We start from the raw sequence: 21,755 nt of genomic DNA on the forward strand, positions 1-21,755 counted from the left end.
AGCATCTGCTCCCTCTGCAGTAACAAAGCAACTCTGGGGAAAACTCTGCATCCTTCTCCATTCCTGTTTGAATCAAGGAGATTTAAGCATTTGGTCTGGCTTCTACAAATAGGATCCCAGAGGGGGTTTTAGTGCTTTTCACTGAGTAATTAAGGAAAAAAGTGACAGGAAAAAGTCCCTCCACGCACAGCCAGGTGTTGCAGCGCATGGAGCTGACCCTGACAGCCTCCACCATTTTAATTATCCACACACAAAACACCTGAAATTCAGATTTCAACATTCATTTTATTAACAAAGTGCAAACAGTTTTAAACTAGGAGTTGTAGAGCACATTCACACGGACACAGGGCACAGGCAGCCACATGAGGACAACACCAGGCAGGTACTGACAGGGCTCATGCTTTGTCACTAACCAGGCATCAGCTCCCAGAGGAGCTTCACAAGGACTTCAGCAGCTCAAAATGCAACAAAGAGTTTGGCAATGGGTGTGGTTGGTCCACGTCACCAACTGGGGAAATCAGTTGCAGTGGTGGCTGTTTTCCCCCAGCATTCCAAAGGACAGTCACACACTCGTGCTCATTCCAGTGGCACAGCAGGACACTCATCCCCCGGGATGGGGCTCAGCACCTTCCCCACGACTCCTCAGAGCAGCTGAGGCTGGTGGAGCAGCAGTGCCACCCCTCAGTGCCAGGCCTGCAAAGGTCCCTGTGCCCCGGGGGCAGGGTAAGACAATGGCAGAAGAACCACGTTTGCCAGAGAGGAGAGGGCACAGCCACGGGCAGCAGCCTGGGGCTCAGCTCCAGGGAATGCACACACCTCTCCCAGGGATGCAGCCATGGGTCTTCAGGCCCCGAGCCCACGCTCTACCTGCTCCAAACAAAGTCAGTTTGCACTGAAAACTCTCCTGCTGGAGCAGTTTTAAGGCTTCAGATAAACACACAATCTAAGAGTTAAAATTTTATGCCAGCTACTTCAACCCAGTCAGTTTTGGAAGCATTTAGAGCTCAGCCCTCCCTCCCAGACTGCCTCAGAGCCAGAGGGAGCTCAGGATGAGCTGGCACAGGCTGAGCAGTGGCTCCAAGGAGAACCTTCCCAGTTACCTGGTGCTGTCATCTCCAGGGACAAAGCTGAGATCCTCAGAACTGGCCTGATCCCCATCTGGCAACACCGAGGAGTGCCCTGAGGGTGAACACAACACCAGCAAAGCCCAGTCACCCTCAGAGCAAGCACTGGAGCAGCCAGGGAATGCTCCCTCCCCTCCCTTCACCCAGGCCAAAACTTCACCCCCTGGCCTCACAGCTTTGATCTGCTGGATTGGAAGTGAAAGCTCAACCAGGGGACTCTCTGAAGCTCCAGTGAACTGCTGGAAACACACTGCTGCCAATTAAGATGCAAATCCATGTCTAAGGCAGTGGTTACCTCCCTGGAATTAGCCTACTTACAGTGCCAATCCTGGCACACAGGGAGTTCCAGTTGGGAACTGGAGCTCTGGGTTTTCCAGCCCTTCCCAGGAGACTCACCTAAACTGACTTCTCAAGGCTAGCAAGAATTTCCCTCTCCTGTTTTGAGCTGTTTTAATTGGGATCCCAAGAGAAGAGTTCCAAATCTTACTGGCACTTGGAGCTTTAACACCTCCACAGCCCCCCCCAGGGATCTGCATCTGAGGAGCTCTGGGAAGACTGGGAATGTTTGGGAAGAGGGGCTCTAAGCAGCTCTACCTTCACTGGAGGGCTGGACAGAGAAGGCCTGGTTGAACACCTCCGAGGGAGAGGTGGCATCTTCCTGCTCCTCGTTCTCCGTGTCACATTCGATGTCACTGTCACTGCTCATCCCTGGCAGGAGGTGAAGGACGTGCTTCTGACACACCCCAGCTGCAAGAGAGACCACAGACACCCAGGGCACAGTGATGGCAGCAGGATCTGCACAGCTGAAATGTCTGACTTGGCCCTGTGGAAGAGTTCCTGCCAGCTCCTGGGATCTGGAGCACTTCCCAAGCACTCAGGGGTCTGACAGAGCACTGGGTACCAGCCCTCAGCACAGCTGGATTTGTCCCGTGTCACCAGCTGAGCTGCTCAGTCTACTCTGCAACTGGGACAGAAAATAAAAGTTGCTTTTCTGGGAGCTAAAAGGCAGCACAACCTGTGGGGCAGGTGGACCTACCAGAGCCTTCAAGCAGCAATAGTGTGTTTGAGTCTCACACAACAAATTTCCCCTCCAAAGCAGAAGCAGAGCTGCTGCTGACTCCAGGTGATGACCTTGGGTGTGCACTGGGCAGCCAGAACTCTCCATGGACAACACAGGGTCTGCTTGGCTCTACTTCTTAAAGGCTGATACTCATTGCAAAGAAAAAGCAAACTGAGGGGCCAATTCTACTGTAGTTTTCCCTCTGAAGGGAAAAAAAATATTGTAATATTTGCTTCCTGGGGTTTTTAACAATGAAGTATTTCAGTTTCTAAAGCGTTTTCCTATTGGGCTCCCTGCTCTGAGAGCAGAACTGCAGGAGCACATCACGATCATGCTGCAGTGACTAAGAGCAGAAATTCAGTTTTGTCACTGAGAGACCTTCTGTAAATGCCAACTCCCACACAATATTGCACACTGCAGCTCGAGATGGATGCTGGCACCTTAATATAGGCTTTGTGCTACAATCCAGTCATTGAAATTCAAATTAGTGCAGGGGTGGAAGGCAGGAGAGTTTTAGCAAGATAAGAAAAACTCTATGTGGACTTTCAGAAGGGAAAAAAAAAAAAGCAGTGTTATTTTTTTCCAGCATGGAAAGGATGCAGGAAGGGAGGGGGGAAACTTTCCTTCAAGTCTCTAAGGAAACTGGATTATGCACCACAACACCCAGCACAAATGAACTGCTAGAGAGGCTCTTGTGTGGCTGTGGAGAAAGTTACCACAGGGGGCTGTCCCTGAAGGCAGCAGAATTACCAGCCAAGGTCACTGGCAACTATTTAAATGAGATATGAACTTCTTCTCAAGGCCACTCCACTGAACAGCAAAGCCAAGACCTGGAGCTGTCTCAAGGTACAAAAAGCAGCTGCTTGTCCAGAGAGCCACGGCCCCAGTGCCAGCCCCGAGCCTGCCCGGACAGCAGCCACACAGAGATCTTCTGTGCTCACTCAGATTTATTCTGCACCTCACAGCAAAGTTCAACAGCCATGGAAGCAGCTTTTGGGGGTGGTTTTCTCTCCTCCTTCCCCGCTCCAGAGGCGCAGCAGCAGCGCCCGGAGCGCGGCCACGCTGCACCTGCCCCCCACAAAATCCAATTTACCTTCCTCTGCTCCTGCAGAGGCACCTTCAGAGCCCATCCCCTGCAGCTCCCCGGGCTCAGAGCTGCTCTCCAGGCCACCAGGCTGAGCTCCTTCCGTCCGACATCCCTTGGAGTTTGAGCTTGGGAAAGAATTTAGGAGAAATACAAAACCCCACGTTAGAAATTCGGCCTGAACTCAAGTTGTGGAAACAAAGCCTTTTAGTGCCACATTGAGCTTTACTCCTTGCTTAAGTCTTCTGCACACTCACTTAAACTTCCAGCTTTTTAAACACTTTAATATTTCTAAATCAATCAAAAAATCTTGAAAAGTTTGAATATTTTCCAAAAAAAGTGACTCTACTTATTTAGAAAAAATAACCTGAAAACACCATTGCCCTTTGCTTAGGTGGCCAACAGAGAATTATCATGGAATGGCTGAAAAATCGAGTTAAGAGTGAAAAAGATCATTTTAAATGAGGAAATCAAAAGTGATTAAATTTCATTTAGAGGGTATTTTGTGTGGAACAGTGGGAAAGCAGACCTGGGCTGCCTTTCAATTCCAAGTGTCAGATTCCAGCCAGAGCTGATCAAAATAAGAGAAAAATGAAAAAAAAAAAAAAAAAAAGAAAAAAAGACAACTTGTAACCTAGTTATAAACCCAAAAATTGCTGTCCAGAGGGAACAGCAGCAACCAAGTAAACTTCAAAGTAATTTCCCTTTCATGCTACAAGCACCTGGTTTTAGGAGATTGTGGGGTTTTTGCAGATCAAGGGAAGGTGGGGGAGGAGTTAAGAGGAAAAATTAAGAAACCCTTACCCCAGAGCACCAACTTTTCTGTTCTTCTCCACAGCAGCCAAGCCATTCAAGGCAGCAGCTCCCAGCTCAGAGTCTGATCCCTCACAGGGCGTCTCCTCCTGCTTGGGCAGCGCCTCGGCGGCCCCGGGGCCGGCCAGGGCCCGAGCGTGGGGCCGAGCACTCAGCTTGGAGCCCCCCAGGCCTCCTGAGCAAGGAGAGCACGAATGAGATCCTTGTGGTCCTCCCCTCCTCCTCTGAATGCAGGAGAGGAGCAAAATACCAATTTCTGTGTCAGGGGTTTCCCTGTGCTTGCACTAAAGGAAGGGCATTGTGCAACTCAGGAGCAGCACTAGCATAAAATTCTTATTGGAGTTTCCTTGAGTTCCCTCTAAGCCAAATCACAATTTAAACCTGGCTCAGTGCTGTTTAATCCTGGATTTTCACTGTCAAATTCACTCCTGTGGTATTTGCTGAGAGACCAGAACATAACACACATATTTATGCTGTGGTCAGTGAATGTGAGCTGCTGCCCCCCAGCTCAGCTACCAGAGGTACAGTGTAGGAAAAAGCATCCATGCAAATTAAAGGGAAACTCCAGTTGCCAAATAAAAGACTCATTGAGAAGCTTCTGTAGCAGAGATGCCAGTCCCACGCCCCAGGTGGCAGTGCCCCAGTACCCTCAGCAGGGTGGCTGTCCCCCTTCAGGCGCAGGTTCCCGTCCCCACCGTCCATGGCTCTCCTCAGGGACAGGCTCCCAGCAGCTCCCGAGCGAAGGGGCTTGGCTGAGGTGCTTTTCTTACTGGCAGCTGCAAAAAAAAAGTGTAAAAATGTGACCAGTGTTCAGTCAAAGCACTGCTGTACCCTGGCCTTATGCCTGTTGTAAGTGAAGCTCCACGTTATTCTCGTTGTTCATTAACTCCCAGTCCTGCACAAAATCCTTCCACACCTTCCTGTCAGAGGCCTGGGCTGCACAAGTCATGTTCACTTCCTTACACAGGAACATCCTTCAGAAAGCTTCACCCACATTCCTTCAGGCAGCACGAGAATACAAATGATAGACAAACCCAAACCCTGGCTTACTCTCGCATTTTAGGTTTCTGTAATTTGCTCTCTCGAGTTCCCAGATGGGCCTGGTGCAGAGCAGCCAAGGAGTGACCAGCTCAGAGCAGTCTGACACTGGGTTAAATCTCAGAACATTGCATCAGGTCTGGCAGTGCCTGTGGGGCAAAGCCTGCTGTTTGAAAGGGCAGGGCAGGTTTACATTTCTGATCTTCCAGCTGAACCTGAGTATGAGGAACTGCCTGGGGACATGAACCACCTGTAAGAGTGATTACACCCCCCTTCTCCATGCACTTACAATTCCTTATGTAACAACTGGTGACTGAAGACTTGGTCAGCAGCTCCATCCCTATTTCCTGCAGCTTGCTGCAGCTGTCAGTGCCACAGGCAGCCAGGGCTCCCTGCTCGATGGAGAAGAAGCTGGGCTGTCCCTCCCCTGAGCCAGCGTTGCTGCTCCTCACTTCAGACAGCTGGTTCTTCACATCAGACATTTTGCTCCGAACTTCTGCCATCTGGGTTTTGAGTCTTTTCAGCATCTTCAGGTCTGGGGGCACCCTCCACATGGCCTGGTGCCTGCGCTGGTCTCGATCCTTCAGGGAATAGGATGAGGCTTTGCCAAAGGAACAGGCGGAGAACACAGCAGGTAAGGAAAACCATTCTCAGAGAAACATGGATACCTAAGAATTGTACCTTTTATCCTGCTGTACAAGTGAGGGACACACGTTCTGTCCTGGCACTGCACCACACTGAGCCTGCAGGCACTGCCAAGCTGCTGGCACAGCAGGGTTTTGTTCCCAGTCATGGAAGAAGGTCCCCAGTCCTGCTCACTGGGAGAAGCCAGGCTCCCAGTACTGCTGCAGGAATTCTGGTGACACCTGAGCCACCACCTTGCCAGCCAGGCTGCCAGTTCATGTCAAATTTGTTTTTATAAAACTTGTTGACTGTGTGTAGAAGATTCTCAGACCACCAATATCTCATAACACAGGGAACTCAGAGAAATCTGCAGCCAGGGAAGGAATTCCCTTAAGTACCTCACAGCAGAATACCAGGTTGAGCAGGCAATACCTGAATAAGCCTCTCTGTTGCCCAGCTGGAATTAGATCAGCCTGGATCTATCTGAAGTGTTATCATTTCTGTGTTTCTCTGCAAATTCAGCCGTTCCAAACTGTAAAGTCAAGTGGCTCTTAGAAACCTTCACCTCAGAAGGTGAGGTCTGGCAAACTCCAAATGGAACAGCAGCTTTGTCTTTACTGACCAAGTTCAATTTCACTGGAACAGTCAAATCCCAAGGGAAGCTCCACAAAACAGGTGATTTTGGCTGTGTGTTCAGTAGCTAAAGATTCACACAGCTCAGCACAACAGGAGAGCTTCACCCTGCCTGAGTGGCACAGCACAAAGTGCAGTGCCCTCTCCTGAGCTCCTTTTGTCCAGGGCTTTTTCCAAAAGCAAAACAGAACTGGGACTCACAGTTCATGTGCTGTTCCCTTTTTTTTTTTTAACTTCTTCTAGAAGTGACTTCCATTTTTGGAAGTATGGATTACATTCACTGAAAATTCATGGCTGTTTATGTAACCCCATTTAAAAAGCTAATGACAAAGGAACAAAGAGTTTGAGCCAATTTTTAAATTCACTGCCACCAATGGCATTGTGGCAGCAAACCCAAGCATCGCTTGTAGCAAAGGGACATTTATTTCTCTTTCTGTTCTAGAAAGTCACCAAATGGTTCTGGGCCAGCAGTTCAAATAAGTGTCAATCATGACAAAATTCAATCAAACCTCAATAATAAATTTAATTCCTCACTACCAGAGGAACAAGCAACCTCCAGGAAGAGCCAGGGCTGCCAGCTCTGCTGCTGCACATGGAGTTAATTTGTATTTTCGGGTCAAGGATCCCAACTGAACCACAAATACTCCTCAATTATTTAAACACCATCGCTATTTTTGGCTCCTGACATTTTGATCAATTTTTTTTTTTATCCTTTTCCAGCCCTTACAAGCACTCACATTTTTCTAGCTCTAACGGCCTCTAAATTCCAGGATTTATCTTTCTGGCTTGCACCGTGCTCCAAGTACTCCCAGCCACTCCAGCTGTGTGCAGGGAGAGGTGGAGCTGCTGCCTCAGCTCAGCATTGTGTGTTGTGTTGGCTTCCAGTGCCATCCCCTCCCAGAAAAGGAGCTTTTCAGTCACCCCCTGCACTTCCAGGTGGAATGAAACCATCAGACACGTGGTGTAGTTACCTCTGCTCTGCAGAAGAGAGGCAGGAGGACGTGGCTGAAGGCCCCAGAGGTTTTCCATGCCATTTCTGTCTTTTAGGTCCAACAAGTGGATCAGAATGAGGGGATCTATATCCAGCAAGCTGCTGCTGGCTGTGGAGCCCAGGGCGCTGGCTCCGCGCCGCGAGGGTCTCCCACTGGCACTGCTGTAGCTGTGGCTGGTACCTGAGCAGGAGAGACACAAAGGTGGGAGGTGTGGGACACAGGGATGCTTTCTTCCCTGGGAAAAACAAAAAGAGTCACACAAGTAGATTAGGAATGAATTTATGCCGTGAAATTAAGGAGACGTGGGTATTTAGTGGATTTCTGGATGCTGAAAGCAATCAGATGTGCTGCTAATTAAAGAGTAAGATAAAAACAGCTGGAAAGGGGGAAGTGCTTCACTTCACACTTTTTATAAAAATCTCTTCATGAACAAATTTGTTAACAAATCAATGCAAAGATGAGAGTTACTCTAAAGGAATGAGGAGACAAACTTGTCCCTCCCTGACCTCCAGAACTTCAAGACAGGGAATTCTGTCTCTCAAGCACCAACAGACTTTTACAGCAGCACAAACACCACTTCTGGTATCTTCATCCTAAATAAATATACTCAGATTCCACAATATCTCCCTATATTCCATCTAGATACACATTTCTTTCAGAATCTTGTGGCTAATTTGGGCTGTGATCATCTCCAGGCTACAAAAAAATCCCAGAACACCTTATGTTGCATTTAAAATGTATTTCTGCTTGACTTGTGAGGATTCTTTGCTCCATTCCCTCCACATTCTTTGGGTTTTGCAGTGCACTAAACCCCAAGTGAATGTGTCACCCACTCAGAGGTCACACTGACATCAGTAAAAATTCCTTGTCAGTCTTCTCTTGTCTGTAATACAAGGAATTTCAAAGCCACCCTCCAAACTTTGCCATCATTTTTAAACTAGCACATTCAGATTATTTCCTCCCCCTTTTTTTTTATTGAACCAATGAAGTGTTTCTGCTACACTGCAATAATCAGTACAAACCACATGATGCAGCAGTTCCCAAAATAGAACTGCCTGCAGAACACACAGCTTGGCTTTGCTTCCAAGAGGAGCAGGGGAAGGAATCCAGCAGCGTTTCACTTTTATGGGAATTCTGGAGTTGTTTTTCATACCTGATGCTCCAGGAGTTGCAGCAGCTGCTGCATCCTCCATGAGATCTCCATCTTCCAGCTCCATAGTGCTGCTGTATTCCACATCATTCTCTCCAGACCTTCAGGGATGATCAGGGTGGGAAAAGGAGAACACAACTGTTAGCTTTCCTTAGCTCTTGTTAAATGCTGTGGCACAAACCTCAAAAAACAACATAAAGTGCTGTAAATTGTATTTCCTGCATTCCAAGCTAGCCAAACTGAACAAAGGAAGTGCAGTAATTAAATGACTGTCTCGTTAACCAAGAGGCCAAAAGTGCTGTATGTACTTAGACTGCAAAATGTGGTGCTGCAAACTCCAATGTTTGTAAGTGCAGCAGCAGATTCTCATGTTTTAATTAAGATCCCAGGATTTGACATCAGCTCTGCTCAGTCTTGAATTTCCTAATTTAAGTACCTGTCCTCATCATCACTCTCCTACTGCTGCAACACTTCCCAGTACCAGCCCTCTACTCTGTTACAGCGCTGAGACAGATTCCTTAATAGTGTTTTGGGAAAGAACCTTCACAGATTATCACTTGTCAAAGACAGAGTGCAGCACTAACGTAAATAAAGGGATCAGAAAGACACTAATTAGCTGACCAAAAATTCAATGTTTAGCACTAACTCTATGAGTTTGTGTTGTTCCCAGTATAGGAACCACCTCTCAAATCACACTGGAATCCCACACACCTCAGCAAATTACTCAGTTTCCACTGGAATTAGGATGATTACCCTGGGTACAGGATGATCTGAAAGACATTTTTAGCTACTTACATAGTTTCTTCATCAATATCATTTTCTTCAGTGTTACTGGTTGCTGTTGAACTTGCTGAAGAGCTGCTGCCATCAAGGTGGTTCACCTCATCTTCTCCAGCAAGATCTATATCCAGGTCACCATCTGAGAGCTCGTGCTGCAGGAAAAACAGGAGGTGTTTGATCTAGAAACATTCAGTAGCACTTTGATGCATCCCCAAAAGCTATGAGCAGACACTCTCTGTCCCCAGTGTCACTATCACACTGCAGTGAGGTGGCTCTCAAAGCACATTAAAGAACAAACACAAGTCAGATTTTTCAGCTGCAACTCGGAGACTTTTTGTGGTGGGATGTTTCAGATATTCTGGAACATCTCTCTGGAGTCACCTCTCACTCACAGCTCTCAAGTGTGTCATCTCCTATTTCCATAGCAAGGATAATAAACCTCATTTACAATTCACAAGTTCCCCTGTTTCTATTGCTGCCTTATCAAAGAAGCTACATGTAAACAGAGGTAGGAAACAGAGAATTCCTACATTAAAGTCTTCATGCTGAGTCTTCTCTTCCTCCTCTTCCTTGTTCTCCCGTGCTAGTCCTGGAGCAGTGAAGTTCTCAAGCAGTGTTTCAATGCTTTGTCCAGGTTTCTTTGCTCTTGTCTCTGAGCCCTCATCATTCTGGGGACTGAGGTGAGTGTCTGGAGGGGAAACCCCTCGGGATTTCTGAGTCCGGGACAGTTCAATCGCGAGCCTCTGCAAGATCACAAAAATAACAGAGAAGACAAAAATGGAGCAGCAGCAGCAAATCAAGCACCTTTGTTGACCTGCAGATACACTCCAAGAGGTGATTTTTATATTCACAAACATCCCACTTACTTCTTTCAGGTTATTTATTTGCTGGATGTAACTTGTCTGAGCTGCTTCCAGCTGAGCAATGTACCAGTGCTGATCCCGGCACTTCTGGAAGAAGGTTGGTGAGCGCACTTGGAACCTTCAAAGGAACGTTTGAAAAGGCTTTTCTTGAGGGAGTTTGTTTGGTTTGAGGTTTGTTTTTAAATGTCCCTCCCTCCATCCAAAAAGCCCTGCAAAAAAACCTTAAAACCTAAAATCTAGTGGTGAAATAAAATTAACAGACAACAGGCCCTTGTGGACTCAGTGTCCTGAACACCCTGACCGGCCACAGTGAGTTCTGTAGCAGGGACTCACAGACTTTTATTCCCAAAGTTCTCCAATGCTCACTAAAACTGTTTCTAAAGATGGGGAGAAAGTACCTTTTTCCTTTAATTCTGGTAGCTAATTTTACTAATGCCAGGAGCAGGCACTCCTCAGAGGAAGATACACTTAAAATACTCCACAACTGCCTTTAGCACATTTCCTTCTTTAAATCCGCCGAGAGAGTGAAATCCTCTTGGAACAAGAGATGCCACCAATACTTTAAATTCAAACTGGGAAACGATTCCCTATTTCAGCAGCAGATTTGTGGTGACCCTTGGGGAGGAGAGCAGAAGCCCCACCTGAGGATCACGGTGTCGTTCTGCCGGTTCAGGTAGCCCTCGTTGGCCAGCAGGTCCAGGCGGAAGAATCGGTTGTACCCCCAGCACTCCCCAACTTCAAAATCAGAGGCGAATTCCCGGATGATGTTTTTGGTGGGATCATTGGTGGACTGGTGAACCATTTCTACACGGTATTCATACCTGGCCAGGGGAAAGTAACAGGCATTTGGACCAAAAGATGTCAGAATTGCTGAGTGGTTTAAGAGCTGCACTTTCTTGCCCAGCTGAATGAGTGAGTCAGGATTAAAATTTTACTGAACACATAAATACACAGTGAAAAATAAAAGAGAGCAGGAATTGGAAGCAGAGTGAACTCCAGGGCTGAACTGCTACACAGATACTCTTATCAGTTGTTTTACCAGCTTATTTTTTATCTCAAGAAAGCCACTGAGTAACAACTTTAAAGTATTATCTCTGTGCCTGATTCACAGCTCAACGGACAACAGAAGTCTCACCATTCTTTTTCAAAGTCTCTGACAGAAAAAACCCCAACATCTGTTCTCACTGCAGCTTTGCTTACTTGGATGTCTCTGGCAATCCAGCAGACAGCTCCAGGAACACTGACAGGTAGTAGCCTCGAACTACTCCATTTCCATCCTTGAAATAAAATCAAGATGTTGATTAAAAATAGAAAGGAAAAACAGAAAAAATTTTAAAAACAAAACAATTTGATACAGAAGACTTAGAGAAGTTTAGAAAACAGCTTCAATCAACCCTGGATTTGCAGCAGGAATCTACTTTGGATGTTACAGTTGTGATTTTTAGTCTTCAGTGACCTCCTACGGTAACTTGAATCAACAAGAAGCACATTCACAGTCTAGTATTGGTATCTCAGATATAAATCTCAAGACAAAGCTTTAATTACTCTATTAACACTTCAGATATTTGACTAAGTGGAAGTCTGAATAGACAAACAATGTATCAGAAAAACATTATTTTAGGTTAAACATTAGTTCTGAAATATTTCACATACAGTCACATTTCAAAACTACTTAATTTTTGAGAAAAGAGCAATTTGTTCAGAAAAAAATCCCATGCAACATGAAAAGTTAGGGCAGTTAACTGAGAAACAGTATTAGAGTCACCAGAAGTCAAGAAAAAAATACAGCAAAACCTCCACCACACTCACCTGAATCAAGGATGAAGAATGGCTCAACTTGAATCCTCCAGCTTGAAGAAACATTTCAACTTACCATTGAAAAAATAAATTTTAATGCCTTCTGACAGCACAGCTCAAGTAGCTAATCCTGAATTTACAATACTCTGGAAATTTCCACACAGTTCCACCTCTGCACTGCAATAATTCAATTCTGGGCATCCATGGGCTCAACTTATGGAGCCAATTCTTCATGGATGCCACAAAAATCATTAAGACAGAGCTGGTGCTTCATCACCAAACTCCTCCTTCTCCACACAGCTGCAGGAGCAGCAGGGAATGTGGAAAGATCCCAGCTTGGAGGTCAACATTCCAACATGGACAAAGCTTCAGAAACTGGAATATTCAGCCCATTGAAGGGGCATAGCAAAATACACATTTTAATGTCCAGTTTGAGAGCTGGATGCAGAGTCAAGAACAAATGCCTGGTCCTCCTCCCACCATCCCCAGGAATTATTACTCAAACAGGGTAAGTTACTCTATACCTCAGTTCTGTAAGGAACATCTGCAAAAATCCCTGAGACATCAAAATATCCATCAAAGTTCCTCTGCAATATTAGTAGGAACCATCTTTAATTGCTTCTAAATTAACCAAACTATACTGAGCATGCTCTCACTGGAGATCTGGAGGCAGAGAGGGAATTCTCCAATGGTTGGTGATCAACTCTTATAATGTTCTTTTCCTACAGCTTTTCATATACAGCATGAGACAAACATGATTCCTCACTGGAAAGCCTGGGAATGAGTTGGGATGGGATAACAACTCCAGCTGAAGACATAACTCACCGGGTAAACTTTTAATCTCCAGCACAGTCCTGACACCTGCAGGGGAGGGCTGTACACAGGATCCGCTCGCTGCCGCAAGGTGCTGGTGAGAGAGGAGGAAAAACATTTGGTACTGGGACAAAGCAAAACCCATGAGCTGCACAGAGAATTGTCTTTATCATGGAAAATGATTATTCACCCAGTAAACAAGATATTTTTAATGGGATTCCCATAGTTTAGTCTACATCTCGCTGTTTTTTGTAGAGGCTGTTCTGTGTTTTAAATAACATTTCTCCTGTACAGAAGGAACAGAAGAATGTTGCCAGTACTCACAGTAATTAAAGATGTATTCTTACCTGAAGTTTTCCAAGACAAATGTAGTTGAGTCATAGGCTGGGACCAATTCACTGTGGGGGAAAAGAATAAATATATTACACTTGAATAACATGGCATTAAAAATCCCAACTTTTGCAGTCTGTAGAAGAACTTTAGATGTTTCAGGTCACCAGAGCCACTTAAATTCACGAGAACTACACTGGGTTTTTGCAGTATAATTCCATTTATACACCTCCTTAGGAGGAGGTACCTTGGTGCCATTGAAAAATAAACATTCAGATTTAAACCAAGACACAGCCAAAACAAATTTTGCTGAGAAATTCTTGAGACTTCTCTGACTTTCCATTTCTTGGAGACATTTTTTCAGCACAGGCTCCCTCAGAAACCAGCAGCATTCTCCTGATGAAGAATTGTGCTATGAAGTGATTTTGGCTGTACATTCTGAATTAAGGTGACCTGCAGAGGCATCTCATGAGAGCCTGGCAATTATATACTGAATGACCCAATAATAAGAGAAAAAAGGGCAAATCAGTAAACTATGTGTAAAAGAGAAAAAAAAAAAAAGTGAGCTGGAACCCACTGTCCTGACTCCCCAGCAGGGACTACAGACACAAAATAAGCTCTGCTGGGACAGAAGAGCCTACTTGCAGCACAGGTTACTACAAGGAGTAAGTTAAGAGGACAGTCTTCTCTCAGGTACTTTAAACATGTTTTTAAACACTGAACAAACAGAACAGAAGTGCAACTCTCACCTTGTGAAGTCTGGGGGGACAGGAGTGGTGACAAACGAGGCCATGGGCTTTCGATGGACCTGCTGGAACATCATCAGGATCTCTGAACTTTTGGATATCAGCTCACTCTTGCTGCAGGACCGTAACTAGGAGGGGAAAAAAGAAGGGGAAAAAATCCTTAGCTCAGTAAAAGTCAAAGGATTTATCCCCTTTTGGTTTCAAACAACTGAATTACCTGTTTGTCACAGCTTCAGAAAGTTTACCCACAACACAATGTCAAAATGGAGCTTGGAGGTTTTGGGTTTGGGTTATTTTGTTTTGTGGAATTCCACACTGGCAGTTACAACAGCCACTATGTATTTCCCTTAGATTAAACTAATTTACACAGAACTGGGTAATTTTGTATGATATTGCCACTAATCTCTGTAGTAATTTTTCAAGCAACACAACACCTTTGAGTATTTCTAGAAGACACACTTATTTTTAAGAAGAAATTGTGCAACCTAAGGCCACATCAATGAAAATATATCCTTCAGAAATATCCATCAAGTAATATTTTTGAAATAAAAAAGTAAGTAAGAAAGATCCCTCCTCAGTTGGCCTATCTACACAACATTTAATCTCTTTTCATAATTACCTGATGTTCTACTTCTTGAAGCAGGGTTTCCAGAAGTTCAGTTTCTTGAGTAAGTGATGTCTTTTGACCTGGTTAAAGAAAAGATGTTAAAAAAACCCTAAAACACATATTGTTTCTTAAGAAAGTGTACTTTTCTTTCATTTGTTTTCACTGGAAGCTGCCCTAGAACACACTAAAGTAAAGGATTTCTAAATGTACCAAGCTTGATTGAGAAAGCATCTGAAAAGCAAGTCCACATTTTTGATTAGAGCTGCACTGAAGAATTCATTTGAGGTTAAGTCAGTAACTAAGCACTCTGTGTCCCAGAAATGACAGGTTTGTTGTTCTGGGGTGCTTTTATGGGCAGAAAGAAAAGCAGGTTTGACTCTTATCCAGAAAAGCCCCCCCCTCATATTAAAATTACACTAAAAGGAGTATCTATTACAAAGATGTATTTTCAAACTTATCAAATTAGAAAGATGCACTTTTTGACCAACATAAATGATGAAGTAAAAGCACTTTAGTTGAAACTTGCTAAATAACTTCCAGCTAGATGGGAATGTTTTCCAAGTGATTATATAGGAGTTTTTAACAGAATATAATCAGGTTATGTCCAATTTAGAACTTATCACAATAACTACATCATTAACCAAAAGCTTTGCTGCAGGTGGAAGTTTTCTGCCAGCAGCGAACTTGCCCAACACCACAGCATGGAAGGAGTCACCCTCTCAGGGAAACAAAGTTTCTCAGTGGTTTTACACATTGTTAATACATTTCTCCTCCTCCTCACAGAGGCCAATACCCACCCATGAGAGTGATGAGCTTGTTCTTGAGCTGGGTGTCCAGGCGGGCGATCATCATCTCCACGGCGTTGCGGATCTCCCGCACGCGCTCGTCCTTGGCGCTGCGCACGGCCTCCACGTTCCGCTCCTGCACGGGGACAAAACCTTCACACAGCTGCCTCTCCCACTCAGTCACACCTTGGCTCCGCTCTCTCAGACCCCAGAAATGTTTAAGTGTCCCTAAATCCCCTAAGAGGGAAGACAGGAGTGCTGTTTTTGATGAGCTGCATTCCTGGAGATTTCATCGGATCCCTCAGAGCGCCCAAAGGTTAACTGGGCAGCTGAGCGACACTGATCACACAGGGATTTGTCATGTGGGGATTCTTTAGAATCAGACCTGTAAATGCAGCTGCCAGTTTCTCTTCTGCAACTTGAACAGCACAGAAAAGTGCTTTTTTCTTTGTGGTAACAAGAATAATGTGATAAAAACAGTAAAGTTTTGTGGTAATAATAATGGATAAAATTAGCACCCTTCTCCCTGCCAGGGTAAAGCCACAAACTCTCAACATTTTATCACCACACCTGTGTTTATAAAGTCACACCTGAGCTGGAAAAGAGCAAAACTATCAGTGCATGTGGCACCTGAACAACGGGCAAAAATCATACAGCAACACACTCCAAAAGTTCCTGATTTTATGTGCACAAAGACCACACATCATAAATGTAACAGAGCACAAAAGAAATCCTTCCTGGGATACAAGAAACTGCATCAAATTGCTGGAATTCCCACTGAAACTGCCCACGCTGAACGTGTCAATATTCAGATTTTTGACATGTTTATCCCACAGGGAAGAAAAAGGAGGTGCACAAACATCTCCAACTGGTGAGCTGCTCATCGTGCAGGCTCAAATACATTTACAGCTTATTATCCTAGAAAAAGGAAAATAAGCTGCTAGAAAAAAGTGGTTTTGTACTCATTTAGCATGACAGAACACACTTAAGTGTTGACAAAAATATATCTTTCAAAGAAGTGTGCAACTCCAGCTTTTAAACAGCACGCCCCAAAAGAAAAATTCTGTTACCTAACTCTAAAAGAGAATTGAGAATATTTTAATCTTTCTACATTGCATAAAAAGAGTCGAATGAAAAAACAAAAAGGTCTCTCTGTGGGACAATCTCACCACCTTCTAACAGTTATCCTTTGCCACAACAGGAGAACTTTCTTACCACTTCCTGCACCAAACTGATCAATTCCATGAGTCTTCTCCTCAGCTTTGCCACTTCTTCATTTACTTTGGTGACATGCTGCTCGTAGATTTCTGCCAGTGGTTTAAAAGTATGTCCTCCATGCTGTTCAAAGAGAAAAAGGGGGAGGAGGAGGAGGTGGTGGTGAATAATAGAGCATCTCTTTTCCACATGATTCCACTCCTATCAAATTCCTGAAAGAGAAGGGAAGAAAGCCTACGAGTGTATCACTCATTCTGGAAAAGTTCCAAAGCAGATTGTATGTAGGAAGTCAGTCTTTCACTTCCCTTTGTAAGAAGTCATGAATTTGGCTCTGATTCCATCAAAGCTTCCTGTCAGGAGTTATTTGGAGTCTCAAGAGTCCTCCAAAAATAAACTGCTTCATTCACTGTGCAATCCTTTACCAAATCAAATATTAACAGAAGGTTTATTTTTATCATTATTATTATTAAGACACCCTTCCCAAACAAAGGCAGCACATTGTTAACCACTTACATTCCAAAGAGCAACAGCTTTTTCTCCTTGAATACCCAACTGGACAGATAAACACTGATGAATTTAATAGCTCTGGAGATTAGAGGCCAGGACAATTAAACAACAAGTGTTATCTGTGTTTTCTGAGCAAGGCTTCTTCCTTTGCTCACAAAACTCTCCCCACCAAACAGAATTTGTCCAAAACATCATGAAGTTTATAACAAGGAAGGCAATTCTGACCTGCTTTTGGCAAAAATTCAATTTCCTTCTCTAATTATGAACTGAAAGTATCGTGTTTCACAAGCAGTGTTATTAAATAATAAGTACACCTAAAACTGCAGTATTTGCATGGCAATCTAAGAGCCACAACAGCAGTTTCACTGCATTTCTAGCTCTTCAAAACCACTGTCAGACACAAAGTTTGAAGTCCCTCACACCATGTGCATCTCCCCTTACCATTCCTCCCCAAAGTGCACACTGGTGGCAGATACACTTCTTGCAGGTCCAGCAGAAAACACTGAGCTTCTCATGATGGTTTTCACACCTTAAACCAAAAAATACATGTATCATGAATTTTCTACAAACTCAGCTAAACATTTTCATTTGTTTTGCTACACAATCCTGCAAGCAAAGCATTAAACATCTTTTGCAGGAAGAGCAGTTGTAGTCAATAAAAACCTTTTGTACGTTGCTTTTAGTATTCTCTCCAGAAGCACTTCACAGATACAGAGAGTACATTACTAAAATTAGCTCCTATAATCCAAACCATAAAACACTTGATGCAAAGAACACTCAATTTACTTGTCCTTTTCATTCTCTTCATGCTTTGTGAGGCTGCAGAGCTGAAGTGTGTCCAGCTGCTGTGTGACCTCCTCTGCCCAGCGACAGTTGACAAGCTCTCGGAGCTGCAGGGGGGCTCTGCAAGAAGGATGGCACAGTTTGAGCAGGAATTTGGCTCCAGGAGCAAAAAGGAGAAGCACTGAAGTGAGTTCTGCATTACCAGAAGAGTCACAGGTAAAAAAGAGCAGAAACTGGACTAGTTATTCCAAGAGAAAAAAACAAAAATTAAGTCAATTTGATCATTTGGGGAGAGGTGGGAACTGCAGCCTGCAATGATACACAGAATGGCTGCACAGGCACATCACATGATTTACAGGCATAAAAAATGGACACTTTCACCCTGGAAACTGAAGCTCCTGGGCTCTGACTTTTGAAAGAAGAATATAAAGAGGAATTCCCTCTAGTTACTGCTGTTACACCAGCTATGTGCACAGCAGTGTTATGTGGGAAGAACAAAGATCCTGCTTAGCTTGTCACAAAAGCAGAATGCATTTTAGAAGTATTATATCAGGGCCAATTTTTATTGAAACAGCAGGTCTGAAAAAAAAAAATTAAAGCTTATAAATTTAGTGCAACCTGCACTGAAAAAGAGATTGATCATAACAGGACAATCCACCCAATTCCTGATATTAAAAATACCTTACCTACAATGAGGGCACTGAGCTCTTTGTTCAGTCAGCCAACGCTGTGATAGAAAAAGGAGAAACCTTTTTAAACAGACTGAATGAAAGAACTGCAGGCAAATACATTCTATCGCTAATTAGGAGTTATTTTACATTTATTACAGCTTTCCTATATGTTTTCCCTGTTAAGCAAATTTTCAATTTAACTGTTCAACCACTTAGTCACAGAAGAAGCTGCCATTTGTGTCTTAGTAGCAAGCAACCACTTGTCTTTAGATGTCAGAGATGCTTCAGTTAAAATTATACAGAGAATTCTGAGGTACCAAATATTGCATTAGAAACCACCCACCTGGCAGATTCCCAGAATCTTAGACTAAAGAGCATGTTTCAATAAAGGAAAGAAAAAGACACCACAAGCATCTTTTTCAGAGTCTAATTAGTCTTCGAGGTAATTTATTTCATCCTCTTGAGTTATTTATAGACAAATTAAATACCTGAAGTTCAATGATCAAATCCACAAGGAGCCTGTGAATTTTTCTCTTCCAGAAAGCTCCAGGGACAAACAGCTGAGCAAAGAACTTCACCTGCCCACTACAACTCACAAGTGTAAAAGCTCAGCAGTTGATGGGTTTATATTTGTCAGCTCTCTACTACATTTAAAGAGTCTCATGAATAATCTCTCACCACCCAGCAACAATATGTCATCTAAAATCCTTAATATGCAGCACGAATCCTTCACCTACAGCTCTTGTCAGAGCTTCCAGAGCGAAGGATGAATGTCTGTTCTAATTTCTGGAAATACTACTGGAGGTCTGGAAACCTCAGCTGAACCTCTTGCTGCTACAGCAACACAAAACAGCATCTGGATCTGGAACTGGAGTGTGATAGGCTGGGAACCACGGCCTCAACAAAGGAATGAGGATTCAGGTGCTGCCTCAGACTCCCCTGAGAAAGATTTAGCCCCACCTGATCACACCACAGCAGCCTGACAAGCTTTATAAAACACCTCCAGGATACACGAGGTGATGCTGTGACCTTCCCAGGTGCAAAGTCAGCGTCTGACTTCCATCCCAGCTTTTATCTTCCATAAAGGCATCACCAACTCTCAGGAGGTGCTAAAGAAGGGATCATTGTGTGTCTCTTCCTTAAAGCAATTATTCCAGATGGTGCCTATAATTAGCACCACTGAAGGCAACGCACAGCCTGCCTACTTCTTCCTCAGGGGTGTTATAAAAGGTTTTGAAAGGGAAACTAAAGGAGGGGAAAAAAACAAAAAAAAGGAATCCTTGGAACTCCAGGAAAAGAATGTTTTCATAAGCTCAGTCAGTTTTCAGTTCAAACCTTTGAAAGAACAGACTACACCAAGCAAACTCACCCGGATACAGCTGAAACAGCAGAGCTTGGAGCAGTGAGGGCACAGGCGGGCATCCCGCAGCTTCTCCATACAAATGAAACATCGGAACACCTCGGCAATGCTCTGAAAGGGGGATTAGCACTATTGTTAAACATGCTTCAGACACACCAGGGCTGCATTTGTTTCCCAGGCACGGTGCCAGGTTTTTGTCCCGTTCCAAACAGCCCATCTCTGAGGGAGATACAACCTGCACACCACGGCTCTCCCCCCTCAGCTTCTCCTACACTGCACCAGCACCAGTTTTATAACACTATTCCCTTTCTTCAAGGAATACTTTCTGTTTGACCTTATCTCTTTTGGAGCAGGCCTTTCTGTAGCCAGGATATTCCTGCGTGTGTTCACACGGGATTGAGCAGCTGCCAGAAGAAATGGTGTTGTACCTGCAGGCACTGGGCTGGCACTAAAATATTACTAGATCATGGTAAGTGCATGCATGTGTAATATACAAGAGGTGTTGAAATGAATTGGGTATTTTTTTTGACTTTTCTAAGACTTCTATTCTTTCATGGTCTTACCATTAGCTCCACAATTTCTACACTCTCTCCCACCCCATTTAATCACTCTTGGGTTGATCAATCCTTTCCAAATGAGGCAGGTATTTTGAAAGCAATGTTTCCATACCGATAATTTTTAACTGATAAGGAAGTTTTACATCCTCTATCATACAGGAGTTATAATACTTCTGGTTATAACTCTGGAACTTCATAAGGTCCTTCCGGCGAGCTCATTTTTTTTTCCCCACAGCACTGAGATTGTGAATCAGCACAAAAGCAAGACATCTTCAATTTACGGATACCACAGTATCTCCCACACATTAACGTCTTCTTTAACAGCTGCAAGCCATTGAAACGCACCATATGCGTTCACAGGAGATAAGCGCAGCCGTTCTTTCACATTCTACCTCAGCCTGGCTGTGACACAGCCCCTCAGCAGGTGTCTGAGCCGCCGGGTCACAGCCACTTCTGCACCTCCACGGTGCCAAGGCGGGTTCGCTGTGCGCCAGGTCTCCATCCCTCCCTCCCTCCATCCATCCATCCCCGGATCCATCCATCTCCGGAACTGGCACCCGCGGCGCTCCGCCAGCTCATTTCCTACCCCCTCCCCACCTGCTGCCTGCCCGCCCGCCCGAGCCGAGCCCCGCAGCGCCGCAGGCTGTTCCCAGCGCCCGGGCCGACACCGTTCGCTACCGCTCGGCCTTCTTCCCCCTCCTCACACAGCGCACACGGACCCTCCGAGGGGCTCCGGTAAAGCGGGCGGGTGCGGAGGAGAAGCCGCAGCCGCTGCCCCCTCACCGCCCTGAGGGAGCGCGCGCCGCCCGCCCGCCGCTCACCTCCACGCTCTGCTCGTCCATGGCTGCGGCTCCGCCAGCGGCGGGAGCAGGGATATCGGCCGTCCCCGGCCTCCCTGTCCGTGCCCGCGGGTGAGGAGCGGAGGCTCCGGGAGCGGCGCTGCGAGGAGCGGACCCCGCGCTCCGGCCGCGGCCCCGCGCACCCGCCGGGCCGTGACCGCGGCAGCGCGGCCGCCCCGCCCCGCCCGCGCTGCGCATGCGCGGGGCCGCCCGCAGGGGGCGTGGCGGCGTGAGGGGCGGCAGCGCCTGAGGGGAGCCGGCGGGGAGAGAGCCCCGCGCCCGGGTTTTCCTCTGTTTTCCTTTAATTTTCTTTACTTTTCGTTATTATTTTCCTTTATTCTTCCTTACCGGCGAGGTTTCAGGAGAGGGGATGGGTTTTTGCACCCCGCTGGCAGCTACCTTCAGTTATTATAGCCAGCGTTCACCAATAAATTAAATACATAACGCTGCTGGTGGTATCGGCACAGCAAGGATTGAGTCCTCTGTTAGAAGTTCAGTGTGGTTAAAAACTACTAAATCAGTTTGTGAAACTGATTAATTGCTTGAAACTGATTAGTTACTCCTAAAAGGGCACACTTGGCAGC

The 21,755-nt window shown here is 45.2% G+C and overlaps 2 protein-coding genes across 3 annotated transcripts in view; both read right to left on the reverse strand.

The window, feature by feature from the left end:
* The window catches only part of PTRH2 (peptidyl-tRNA hydrolase 2), a 186,816-nt gene that overhangs the window by 19,239 nt on the left and 145,822 nt on the right, over positions 1–21,755 (reverse strand). The gene's annotated exons all lie outside the window — the stretch shown is intronic.
* Positions 266–21,319, reverse strand: TRIM37 (tripartite motif containing 37). Of its 2 annotated transcripts, none has more exons than XM_053995816.1 (25): positions 21,154–21,319; positions 19,785–19,886; positions 18,431–18,471; positions 17,748–17,864; positions 17,403–17,490; positions 16,455–16,577; positions 15,252–15,375; positions 14,467–14,534; positions 13,851–13,975; positions 13,119–13,169; positions 12,784–12,865; positions 11,362–11,438; positions 10,803–10,982; positions 10,165–10,279; positions 9,829–10,041; positions 9,314–9,450; positions 8,522–8,619; positions 7,348–7,548; positions 5,409–5,720; positions 4,729–4,857; positions 4,073–4,256; positions 3,278–3,396; positions 1,719–1,871; positions 1,101–1,179; positions 266–867 (listed from the first exon to the last, which is right to left on the reverse strand). In XM_053995816.1, exons 1-25 carry the CDS (start codon positions 21,172–21,174, stop codon positions 864–866), a joined length of 2,943 nt encoding a protein of 980 aa, XP_053851791.1. In that variant the 5' UTR covers positions 21,175–21,319; the 3' UTR covers positions 266–863. The 2 variants fall into 2 exon arrangements, with proteins under 2 accessions (XP_053851791.1, XP_053851792.1); XM_053995817.1 differs by lacking the exon at positions 21,154–21,319 and adding an exon at positions 21,052–21,069.

The sequence above is a fragment of the Vidua macroura genome, chromosome 20 (genome assembly GCF_024509145.1).
Source record: "Vidua macroura isolate BioBank_ID:100142 chromosome 20, ASM2450914v1, whole genome shotgun sequence".
NCBI classification, from domain to species: Eukaryota; Metazoa; Chordata; class Aves; order Passeriformes; family Viduidae; genus Vidua; species Vidua macroura.